Raw genomic sequence first — 13,269 nt, forward strand, 5'->3', positions numbered from 1 at the left:
GCTGAATACTAACGTTAAAAGTTGAGGCTGCTAGTTTAAGAACAACCACTGAGAATCTCAAAGGGGCAAGTCGTTTGGTTTTCATCTTACGCTGAGCTCTATTAAATACTGGTTGCTGGCCCAGGTGAGCAAATGTTTACTTTGTCAAATGCACAGGAAACATTTTAGCTTGACATCAGCAGTCTCTTGAAAGTTGAAACTTTGAGCAAGCAATAAAAACACAGAGTAGATGTTTGCTTTAGGAGGAGCTCCACAAGAAAGAGTTTGATACCTCTGAACTTTTCTAAATCAAATACGACGTCTCAAAGTGGAAACTGCACAGCGATAAAATCAAAGCCTATTATTTCACAAACCAATGCTCTTCCCATGGCTCCATGGCTAAATATCCTGTGCCGTCAAAGGCGCTTCTTTGAAGAGCGAGTTAAGATGACACAGGAGGGTCTGGGACATAAATTCAGGAGGGCACTGTGTGCCTCCAGCACTGCGAGCGCTCGACCGAGAGACAGTCGTCAACAAGCTTAACGCTAATCAGCTCAAATGAAGACAGCCGCAGGTGTATCGCTGTCTCGCGCACGCTCAAATACACATAGACGATGGAGATGACAACCGCTCCGCAGACAAAAGTTGATAGGAACGTGGGATGTGGGAACATATATGGAACGATGAAAATGATGAAAAATGCCCAGTTCTGCCACCCTCACTGAAGACAGACGCCTCAGTGGCACCACACAGATGCATAGCGTTGATCTTAACAAGCATGTTGCTCTGTGAAGCCCCAGATGTGTTTTAGTCACAGACCTCGAGAAGACTCAACGGCATGGGAAGCCTGACTCAGATCGGAGCGTGTGAGGTGGTAAAGGAAGAAGTCCTGGGCTTTTTGTTTGCTCGAGTGGGGTGTCAGGAGTGAGACTGCAGATAAGATGAACTGACTTCTCAAAAGGCAGTCTTCACTCAGCTTGACAGCCGTCTACCTGCTGCGTATTGTCCCTCTTGAAAGAGGAAGCCTGTGGCGATCACAAGCACCTTAAACAGGCTTTTCTCCACAGGAGAGCTATACATGATCACTATGTTTTCCCCCACTTCTTTCTTTCTCTTTCTTTCTTTCTATTTATTTGTATTTATTGTAACACTTTGAATACAAATCTAAATTCTGCAGTGGTTGTATTGTGGATCGTGTCTGATCACCTGCTGAGCCATGTCCCAGGATTTTTTTTCGGCATCACAGCAAGGTTCAAGCAATTATACTGAACCTAAACAGATTTGTAGAATTTAAAGGCACATTTAAATCATCACAATGCTCACATTTTTGGACATCATAGAATGTCTAAATAGAGTAAGCTGCATACTTTTGTGCATCGTAAGTACTTGCATTTCCACACACTGTTATGAAATGTTGGAAAGTGCAATAATGCATTTTTTGTCTAGGTTTGCTGCCCAAAATACTAAGTTTGAAATGAACATATCTATGATGTCCAAAGATGTATGGTTTGAATAGTCTGAGATGCATAAAAGGGTCTGGGTTTGATTCAAGCATTCACACATTCTATGAAGTCCAGAAATGTTGTTGAGGTCAGGCTGAACAGTCAAACACTGCCCAAAAGTGCCCAAAAACATTCAATCACACCATCTTTTTGTTTAGGTTTGATTCAAACAACTCCGTGATGGTTTAAATACATTTTTAGGCAGACTTCAAATATCTTGCATTTAAAGACTGATGTTATACAGAGATCATAAAATCCTTAATAATAGTGATATTAAAACACTTTTAAGCATGATATTAAGAAATGTGCATTGTGCAATAAAGAACACCAACGTTTAATTATAATTTTATATCAGTAAGTCTTAAGTAATATGTCAATAAATATGTTAATGGATTTGAAGTATTTAGTATGAAATAAATTTTTTTTAAAATATATTATGACATATGTTTTTTTTTATTTTTAACTAGGGCATTGAACAACTTAAATAAGTACAAACCCAATTCCAAAAAAGTTGGGACACTGTACAAATTGTGAGTAAAAAAGGAATGGAATAATTTACAAATCTCATAAACTTATATTTTATTCACAATAGAATATAGATAACATATCAAATGTTGAAAGTGAGACATTTTGAAATGTCATGCCAAATATTGGCTCATTTTGGATTTCATGAGAGCTACACATTCCAAAAAAGTTGGGACAGGTAGCAATAAGAGGCCGGAAAAGTTAAATGTACATATAAGGAACAGCTGGAGGACCAATTTGCAACTTATTAGGTCAATTGGCAACATGATTGGGTATAAAAAGAGCCGTGTCCCAACTTTTTTGGAATCGGGTTTGTACCTAAAATGCCCAGAAATGAGTACAGATTTGAACGTGCCAATGACTCCCAAAAAAGCCATCAAGGTCTGACTACATCATTCAATCGGCCACCTATACTGCCCCAAAATGCTCTCTTGGTCCATATACTTTATATACAACATTAATAACATTAGACATTTTTGAAAATAAGGCATTTTAATAACTGACTAATAACTGATCTCTATCCAGGATATCTCAGAAACTAAAAATCATTCCCATTAATAATAATAATAATAATAAAAAAAAACTTGAAATGAAAATAAGATTAAGTGCTAAATTGAAAACTAATACAGTATAAAACAGTATAAAATAATACTTGAACAATAAAGCTCAATTAAAATATTAAAGGAAACTAATAAAAAAAGACAAAAGCACATACATTTACTAAAACATTTGAAATTAAAATTTAAATGAAAAATGAAAATATCAAAATAAAATATTATTCAATTAATAATACACTGTTTCTAATGAATAAAAGCAACTATGACATCCCATGGCTTTGAGACATAGCCAGTAGTTATTTTAGGCAGCAGAGTGTATAAGTGAGGTTAAAGGCCTCTGCAGGCACAGGCGGGTGCAGCGGAGCGAGGTGTGGGTGATATGTGTCGTGAGTGGGCTGAAGTGTGGAAACAGGCCAGACTGGCATTGCCCTCTGCAAACTGAGTCTTCCAGACGCAGAAACGCAGTGACACGGCCCTCTCGGCTCTTGGAAGAAGAGAGCTCTGCCTGATATAAAGGTCAGTCTCAGGCACAGAGCCAGGGCAGACTGGAGGTTTAGAAGCCAGTGAAAGGCAGCATATGCAGGCTGACCTGACGGTGAAGGTGCATCCAACAACTGGGCACTGAATCACTGCTATCCTTTCATGCATTCTGTGGGTTTCCAGGATCTGCAGAGAAAACTGATGATATTTGCCATGCTTGGTCTCTCTCTCTCTCTAAGAACTCAGTGTCCTTCAGAGAGCCAGGCCTTTCAAACGGCAGTGAGTGAAAGGCGGTCGATGGCCATTTATTAAGCACAGTACACTAGAATGAGGTGGTGGTGGCGATGCGGAGATGGAGCTGAGTCAAGCTGGGGCTGTGCAGAGCTGCAGAATAAGACTGAAGCTGTGCTGGAGCTGCGGGACAGAGATCCAGGACAGAGGAGATTCAGTCTGTCCACCAGAGCCGGAGCTAGACTGTGGAGCAGATCTTATTCCATGATCAGCCACCATCAATAACAGACACGTTTAGTTTGCTTACCTGCTCAAATAATAATGCTAATATAATGCACCGGTTTATTGTAACTATGGAGGTTTGGTCGAAAGTAACTATTGATAGACTAACATATCATTTAGACAGGCTCTATTTAGCCATTCAGCAGCCCGCCCTCTAGATATCAGCACTGGCCAAAAGGCTCATATCAGTGAGCTACTAAAAACAACAGTGGCAAAGGTCACATGACAGTTATAAAAATGCATAAAAGTCATTACAATAAAATATCATCCCAAGTCTCAATTAAATAAGGTTTTTAATTTTCAGCATCCGTTATTACAGTCTTCAGTGTCACATGATCCTTCAGAAATCATTCTAATATGCTGATTTTGTTGCTCAAGACACATTTCTTCTTATTATTTATTAACAGTTGCACTGCTTAATATTTTTGTGGACACTGTGAAAATTTTTCAGCATTTTTTGATCAACAGAAAAATCTAAAGAACAACTATGGTTTATCGTTTAGTTATTTTCAACATTATAAATAGTGTTAATTTTTGAATTATTTAGTATAGTAGTAACAACAATCTTTAAAACAATTTTTAATTAAAACGACATTCAAAATACAGATACATTGTCTGACTTTTTGTCAAACTTTAGTGGATCATGTTCATCAAAATTATGATGAACTTCACCTGAGGACAACTGACTTCATACATCCACTAAAATAAAAAATAAAAATAAATAAAAATAAATTTTTAAGTTAAAAAAGGCTCCAGCATCATTCCTTTGATATTCTGTTATCTACTGCAGTGACATTCACATATTTTATATTTTAAGTGTGACTCAAGTATCCAAATACATTTTTAGGGCCACTGAATATTACAAGTCACACAATGTGTGACCATGACAGAAACACAAAGCAGAAATCAGTATAACTGCAAGAGGAGCTGCCTGTCTCCTTATCAGAAAGCCAGGCGAGAAAAGATTTAAGCGTAGCTCTGCACTGATCCACTGAGACGCCATGAGTTGAATAAAACACGGAGGTTTCAAATATCCCCATCGGTCAGATCTAATAAATAACAAGAGGTGAAGCTGACAGCAATAAGCCTGTGTGTTTTTAATACAGCTCCAATCAAAGCCAACGCCGCTGCCCTTTAAAAAGCACTGATGAATGACATATGGTATAAACGCTGATATCTCCCATCATATTTTGCCTTGAAGGGCACGAGAGCAGACAGAGAGAAAAGGGTGGATGACTTTGGCAAAGATGGGGCATACAAGCAGTGAAAACGGCTTAGGCTAAAGAGAACCAGAAAAAGAGATTCCTGCAACAAATAAGAGAGCAGGTGCTGATGTAGAGAGGCTCGAGTTTGTAAAATTTCATGTTAAATGGCATGAGCCATCGTGGGCCCTTGGGGAAAAGGACTTGGCTTTTTTTTTCTGGCAACGGAGGTGAGAATAACCATGAATGATTGCTCCGCATTACTGTATGGCGTAGTCAGGAGAGCACAGCTGTCACCAGCTATTAAATCCACTTCTGCACGGACTGGTGTGGAAAAAAGGAGACTCGTTACAATGCGAGATATGCACATGATAGCCTGTTCTGTCTGAACGAGATGAGAGGAGATGCTCGTGTTTATGGATATGCCCAAATCTCATCAGACAGCATTCGCTGCGTTCATCACGACGGCCGTCTCTTTCAAGTTTCTCATCATTAAAAACTACAATCCCAGAATCACGAGGGCCTTAGTTCTGCGTCCCCCTTCCTGTCTTTCTCCTGTACGATCTTGGCATAATTACCCATGCGCTGCTTGATCACTGCACTGAGCCGGGCTTTTCATGTTGTTGTTCTGCAATTCTAGGATCAATATACAGCGGGCTGCTTCTGTTGTCAATTGAAGAATCGATCCTGGTGAATGATGACAAGGCCGCATTGCCAAAGAAAATCTCATTCCTTTACAGACGATCAAACACACTTTCAAAACATTTTTCCAGCTTGAGAGAAACCTTTAAAGTGAAAACTGAACTGAGGCTTTACAACATTCTACACGCAATAGAGATCTCTTGAAAAACAGCCACACCTCTTTCCAGTTTGGCAGAATTAGTACTGATAACAAACTACACAACATCAACTCGTGCAAACTCATAATATGACACACTCATAAAAACTAGTTTCTGCATAAACATCACGAGGTAGGGTTAATATAACGTTGACTAGTGTTGTCATTGGTTTAGTATTTTATTACATTCTCTCCGTAATTTTATTCTGTTTTGGTTCATATTATGCCACACATTCCATCATTGCCAAACTGAAATTCAGCGTTTTTCAAACTAGGAGGTCTCAAGGGGTGCTGAAATATTTTAGAAAAACAGTGTCAAAAATTTAAAAAATAAAATAAATAATAATAAAATAAATAAATTAAATTACGGTTACAATTAACCAACCGTGATATAATCAGTTTCATTCTGCTTTCAAAGACTTTTTCTGCTTAACAGTAATGGTACTGGGGTCAGTAAGATTTATTTTTGAGAGAAATCAACACTTTTTTTTTTTTTTTTTCCAAAAAAGGTGCTTTACATTGGTCAAAAGTAATAGTAAATAAATAAAATAAAGTAAAAGTAAGTAAAATAAATAATCTATTATCAATGAATCCTCAAAAAATGTATCACTGCTTCCACAAAAATATGAAGCAGCACAAATGTTTTGTTGATAATAATCAGAAATGTTTCGTGAGCAGCAAATCAGCATATTAGAATGATTTCTGAAGATCATGTGACACTGAAGACTGGAGTAATGATGCTGAAAATTCAGCTTAGGTCACAGCAATAAATAATATATATAATTTTGAAATTCAAATAGAAATTTTATTTTGAAGTGTAATAATATTTATAATTATAATAATTGGAATGGTTGAGTATATAGAAACAAATGATAGAAACTTGATAGAAGGTAAATATATTCCAAATAATAATTGACACATAATATTTTTTTTAACATTGCAAATTGATTTTTATACAAACAAATAATATAAATAATTTAATTAATTAATTTATAAAATATGATTTTCTGTGATTTTTTAATGAATTTATGCTTATATATTTTAGGAGTTTCTGCAAGGAAATCATCATATTTTGAGTTCCAACCGTTGTTTTGAAGACCCCGTCATAAGTGCCCAATTATTACTCCACATGGCAAACTCAACTCGATTCTGGCACTAACATGTTGCTAACAGCACGATATTATATTAAGCATGAAAACCACAGCACATTAGGCTAAATATTATCTGAGCTTATCACAATGCATTCTAGGGTTTCCTTTACCTCAAACACAAAGGAAACATGCGATGCTACCTGAGAATTTAAAATGCTGCCTCCCTAGTCAGTTTACTTGGTTTTGTAACAGAGCCTCTATTTATCATTCAAATCTTTGTTCTTAAAGTTTCTACGATACTTTCACTGGTAATTGTTACGGAGCCCCGCACATGGCATGCAGGAAAAAAATAGTAGGCTAAATCGTGTGCATGATTGGCTATTTCGTTCCCTCGATTTATAAATTGTGTGCACGATTTACTAATTCATTCCCTCAATTTAAAAATTTAGTGCACGATTTACTAATTCGTTCCCTCGATTTGCTAAAACGTGCACACGATTTAGCAAATCAAGAGAACAAATTAGCAAATCAAGGGAACGAAATAGTAATCGTGTGCACGTTTTAGTACATCGAGGGAACGAATAAGTAAATCGTGCGCAAAATGTATTTATTTTTTCTTGCATGTCATGTGCGGGGCTCTGTAAATTGTTGTTTTTGCTGAAAAGAATAAGTTTCACTTGAGGCCAGGTGAGGATTGTTTTGTTGGCTTTTGAATGCTCCTCTCGTACGTCGTGCTTTGGCATCAATCAACGTCTCCCATCGTTTGTTTGCGTATTAGCGCATGCGGAGCAGGCATGTCAGTCCGTCACTCTCTCTCAGGAAGGTGGGTTAGGACACTTTGCGGGTGAGGCTGACCGTAGCGTTATGAGAGCGCCTAGCCTGTGATTACAGATGTGCACTCGGAGCGTGATCAGCAGCCAGAACGCTCAGCTGTTTGAAGGACACTGACTCTCTCAGGTAATCACGGTCTCCTCTGACCCTCCTCTTGCTGTGTGGCATATTTTACATGCCAGAATACCTCAGTCTCCTTAGAGGTCAACTGTCCAATTACAGTCAGAGTTTCACCCCCATCCCCCCGGACGGCCCCCTCCTGTTTCATTCTTCTGCCTGACCTCTCTCTCTGTGACAGGAGACAAATTCAGATGAGCTTATTCAGCTGCTGGGATGAGCGGATATAAGGGTAAATACGGAAGAACGGATGACAGCTCCTCTCTCAAATAAAAACATAGCGTTTCTATCAAGCGTCAGTCTGAGGATTTGATTGGCAGCTGGCTTTTAAAATCGTATCTGCATCTCATCAAGGTGACATGCGCTGCTATGGAGAGCGAAATCTTTATAGAATTATAATATTAAATCATATTCGGGCTGCATAGTTGCTCATGACTATATCAGTCTTTTCATCGGGTCAGCATTTCAGATCATATCGCTCGAGTCAATAATATCATTTAAAATGCATGAGGGTTACAAATACTGCTTATCATTGCATGCATGTTAAATGGAGTGAGATGTGAGATCTGTTCTCAAACCTAGTGAGCTGCCTTGCTGCCTACAGAGCCAGTTGACTTCTAAGGTGGCGTCCTGACCGATTTCTGAAAAAAAAAACCCTTGTGAAAAAGAAGTACTCTTTAGCATACTTTTAAAAAGAACACCTACTACAGAAAATAACATACTTCAAAAGAATACGTCTAAAGGAAAAACTGAATTGAATGTTGTCAGACACTTGAATGTAATCACAATGAAATGAAGTCTAGTTGAGTGAGCTGTTTTGACCCACTTAAGTAGGATTTATGTACATCTTTATATGTAATTTCATAATTACTTCCATTGTCTTTGAAATATGGTTAAAGTTTACTGCCAAAGGTACTGAAATTTTATCAGCTAACAATATTTTAATTTCTATTGGAACTCATGTGCTTTTACATATATTTGCAATTACACAAGTATAATAAGTGAAAAATTTAAATATTTTACATGTGCTTAACTATGTTATCAAAACAACTGTACTTCTTTAAAGGATTATTAAAACAATGATTTAAAATGTACTTTAAAGTAAAACTTTTAATTTGACATTATTACAAAGTGCACATGTGTTAAGTGTACTTAATTGTGTTAAGAAACATCTTCATGAAAGTGTATGCTCTTTAAGGGCACTTAAGTGGCCTTTTACATTATATTATCTTTAAGCACTTTTTTTAAAATTTACTTTAAAGATTTGAAGTACACTACAAGTGCACATTTAAACAATTATGTGCTCTTCTTTTTCACAAGGGTTTACACTGAGAAAAAATATTTCTTTTTAGTGAATACTGATGGAGCAACACAATATTTATTAAAAATATCATCGACAAGTGCTACAAGTGCCCATTCAATACAATTAAGCACACTTTTTTCACAAGGTTACAGCGAAAGCATCCCATTATGACATATTTGGTAACACTCTACTTTGATAGTCCACTTTAGACACTGTACTAACTATGCTAATCAACTAGCAGGCATTAGAGTATTAGTAGACTGTCTACTTAATATCTGTTAACACTTTATTTTGTTGCTCCATCAACAGACATACTACTGACTATAAGTAACTTTGCAAGTACTTGTCAACTTATTCTACTAACCCTAATCCTAACAGTCTACTAATACACTAATGAGAGTTTGTTGACATGTAGTTGCAAAGTTATAGTCAGTAGAATGTCTAAAGTGGACTATCGAAATAAAGTGTTACCCCTTTTTTAGATATTTTTTTAGCATTGCATAAGTTATTTATAATCAATATAACTGAGCTTGTTGCAATATATTCTGAGATTGTCTTTTCAGTGAAGGTTTCATGCAACTCTGCCTTTGTATTTGGCTAAAAGAAATCTTAGGTTGCCTTAAAATGCTGCCTGTGGAGTCAGCTCATTAGGTTTTGGAACGCAGCCGAGAGAGAGAGAGAAAGAGAGACGCTCACTGGGATTGGGCGGAAAAAGAGTGCAGCTCTTGCAGTGGATGATTTCCTTCACGATGGGCATGTCTTGCGAAACCGGCGGGGGCACAATCCCAAGGCCGGGCATCATGGGGTTCATCGGAGCAATTCCAGTCATCATGCCGAGGCTGGGGTCAAAATCTGCAGGAACAGAAGAGAGGACATCACAAAGGACTGTGTGAATAAAAGCCGCTTCAGTCTGCTACCATTCTGGTGTGGCACAAATTAAAGCAATGAGAGCGAAACGCTCTCCCTCGAAGACAAATAAACACATAAGTCTAATACATATTTAAAAGGCTTTCCGAATGAATAGGTTTTTACTGACTCATTCCCCCAGCTGTTTGCCTTGGCTTGTTACTATGCACAAGTGGTCCATCTGTGGGCAAAAAAAAGTGAACACTGGCTTTCATTTACAGGTATTGGTTTAGACTACAGCTGCATGACAGCGTGGAGCTCTTTGAAATGGAAATGACGAAGGCCTCGCTCTCTGCGGTCTCTCCTGCACCTGTGGAGAGTTTATACGTCTGTCTAACCTTACTAAGATCACTCAACTCACATACTTCACATATTTCCCTTATTTGCAGCCATATAAGATAAATAAGCTCTGCCTCTGGCATGGGGAAAAAATAGCAAAGAAAGTTCTGAGGGTACAGATCTATGAAATGTAAATCGCACGTAAGTAAATAATGCAATAACACATTTCAGGGTTCATACTGAAGCCTAAAATCTCTCTACACAAATAATAAAAAAAAAAGTTCTAAAATATTGAAATAAAACAAAATAAAATGGTTAAGACAAGACAAAAATTAGCAGAAAAAATGTGTCAGTTTGAGGGGCAAAATCAGTTCAAAAGTAACTAATGCCTTGAACTAAACAAATAAACAAGACAAATTAATAAAAAGTAAAAAAAAAAATATATATAAATAATATATAACTAGCTTTATATAGTACAATTTCTACACTATCTATCCATCCATCCATCCATCCATCGATCTATCTATTTCTATCCATACATCCATCTATTTCTATCTATCTATCTATCTATCTATCTATCTATCTATCAGATAAAAGGACAGAGAAAACTAGAAATCTATTACATCAGACAGCCTAATTTAGTGTTAAGAAAATCTATTAGGGGATAGTAATAGACATTGAGATAGGAAAGCCAAATATGAAGAGATGATGGTCTGTGAGAACTGCTGGGCATGAAGCTGTGTCACAGGAGGGTCAGTCTGGAGCGTGTAGATAAACTCTGAACTGGCAGACGTGTCAGGAGACAGGTCTCTCTAGAAGAACCAATAACAGAAGTGGGATAGGACGTGCAGCATGTAGAGACAGAGGAGCTGACCGCCACATCGCCTGCCTTAATGACTCTGTTAGTATTGATATTTCTGTCTCTCTGCCACTAATGGAGGCAGAAGAATCTATCTATCTATCTATCTATCTATCTATCAGATAAAAGGACAGAGAAAACTAGAAATCTATTACATCAGACACCCTAATTTAGTGTTAAGAAAATCTATTAGGGGATAGTAATAGACATTGAGATAGGAAAGCCAAATATGAAGAGATGATGGTCTGTGAGAACTGCTGGGCATGAAGCTGTGTCACAGGAGGGTCAGTCTGGAGCGTGTAGATAAACTCTGAACTGGCAGACGTGTCAGGAGACAGGTCTCTCTAGAAGAACCAATAACAGAAGTGGGATAGGACGTGCAGCATGTAGAGACAGAGGAGCTGACCGCCACATCGCCTGCCTTAATGACTCTGTTAGTATTGATATTTCTGTCTCTCTGCCACTAATGGAGGCAGAAGATAAGATGGCCCTCAGTGGTATGGATGCCACGGCTTCTGCTGTGTATTCTAGTTCAAGTCTAAATCAGTACCACATAATTAGGGCTTTTCCTGCATGGCCATTTTTTTTCAGCTGCCACAATGCAAAATTGTAGCTTGCCAAAGCAAATTAAACTATATATGACCATGGTTTTGTTTTAGTAAGTGTAACTGTTTTATAAACAGAAATGTCACAGATTCATTAGAGGAATAGTACATCAAAAAATGCTAATTTGCTGAACATTTACTCACATTTACATTGGAGTTTGTGTCATAGGGTATGTTTAGTTTACACAACAACAGTTGTACTAAAAATGGAAAACTTTTTCCTTTGTGTTCTTAAAAAGTTTTGTGTTTAGACAACAGCGAAGTCAAACGATCCCCAGGGGATCCATCAGTAGATGGCAATGTCACTTTATAAAGAAACACTTCACGCCTGCACACATACACATTCCTACAGACTGAACACGGCATTTTTGCAAATGTGTGTTTTTGTACTTTATACAGAGACGATGATGATATTGTTTTCATGAACTTGCATTCTGAAACCCGTTTTCAAAAGTTAGCATTTTCAGGCCCCCATAATGCTGTTGATGTGTAAATGAATGAGCAAAATGCAGTAAAACCTTCTTAATTGCATCAGATTAGGAAAAATGGATCATCTGCAGTGAATGGGTGCCGTCAGAATGAGAGTCCAAACAGCTGATAAAAACATCAGAAGCAATCCACACCACTCCAGTCCATCAGTTAACATCTTGAGAAGCTAAAAGCTGCATGTTTGTAAGAAACAAATCCATCAGTTGTTTCAACTCTATTCCATCACTTCAAAATACCAGTCCATGATCCATAATAATGCCTCCGCCAGCAAAAAGTACATCTCCTGTTGTTTCTCACATCAAAATCCATTTGGAAGCAATGGTTACAAACACAAATGTTAACTGATGGACTGGAGTGGTGTGGATTACTTGTGGATTACTGTGATGTTTTTATCAGCTGTTTGGACTCTCATTCTTACGGCACCCATTCATTTCAGAGCATCCATTGCTGAGCAAGTGATGCAATGCTACATTTCTCCAAATCTGATGGAGAAACAAACTCATCTACATCTTGGATGACCTGAGGGTGACTACATTTTCAACATTTTTTAATTTATTTTTTATTTTTATTTTTGGGTGAACCATTCCTTTCAATAATCAATTAGGAACAAGAAAGTCAACTGCATTTTTATCACAACTGTTGTTCTCAGATATTTTGAAAAACAGGCTTGTTTGCTTTCAGATATTACAAGATATGAGTTAAATCATTAAGAGAGTCTGATGAAAGGAAAACAATATCTGTGAAAGAGCAGGAAACAAACATTCTCATTAGAAACACATTCCCAGCTCAGTAGTGGTCTACTCAGTCAGAATATTATAACCAGCTCTATATAAATAAGGTGTTAATTATGTTGAGTTAGTTTGACTTCTTTCAGCAATTAGATTTCTGGGCTGAAATCTGGGCTGAATTTAAAAGACTCAGTGTGCTTCAATCATGAATAAATTTTAGTTAAAGCTGCAAAAGCGTAACTTTTTTTGGTTAAAAATGATCTGAAATCAATATTTGAGCAAGTACATAACCAGCCAGTGTTCAAAACTATCGCCTTACTTTAGCTCGATTCACAACGGTTAGCTTATAATAATGTTTTCTAATTTGAGTGGTACGGGTAGGTTTTTAGTGGGAAATTCGAGCATGGCACTGCGTCATTACGTCACGTCTGTAAACATAAAGAAGTTGTCCCGGCTAGTAGGCTA

At 37.4% G+C, this 13,269-nt stretch overlaps 1 protein-coding gene across 1 annotated transcript in view; it reads right to left on the reverse strand.

Annotated features, from left to right (window-relative positions):
- Positions 1-13,269, reverse strand: part of LOC107716365 (ecto-NOX disulfide-thiol exchanger 2-like) — a 253,672-nt gene that overhangs the window by 52,223 nt on the left and 188,180 nt on the right. The window contains exon 6 of the mRNA XM_016522775.1: positions 9,635-9,790. Within this exon, the coding sequence (XP_016378261.1) occupies positions 9,635-9,790 (156 nt within the window). The remainder of the gene's footprint in view (positions 1-9,634; positions 9,791-13,269) is intronic.

Source organism: Sinocyclocheilus rhinocerous, unplaced genomic scaffold (assembly GCF_001515625.1).
Source record: "Sinocyclocheilus rhinocerous isolate Xijiao unplaced genomic scaffold, SAMN03320098_v1.1 scaffold89, whole genome shotgun sequence".
NCBI lineage: Eukaryota > Metazoa > Chordata > Actinopteri > Cypriniformes > Cyprinidae > Sinocyclocheilus > Sinocyclocheilus rhinocerous.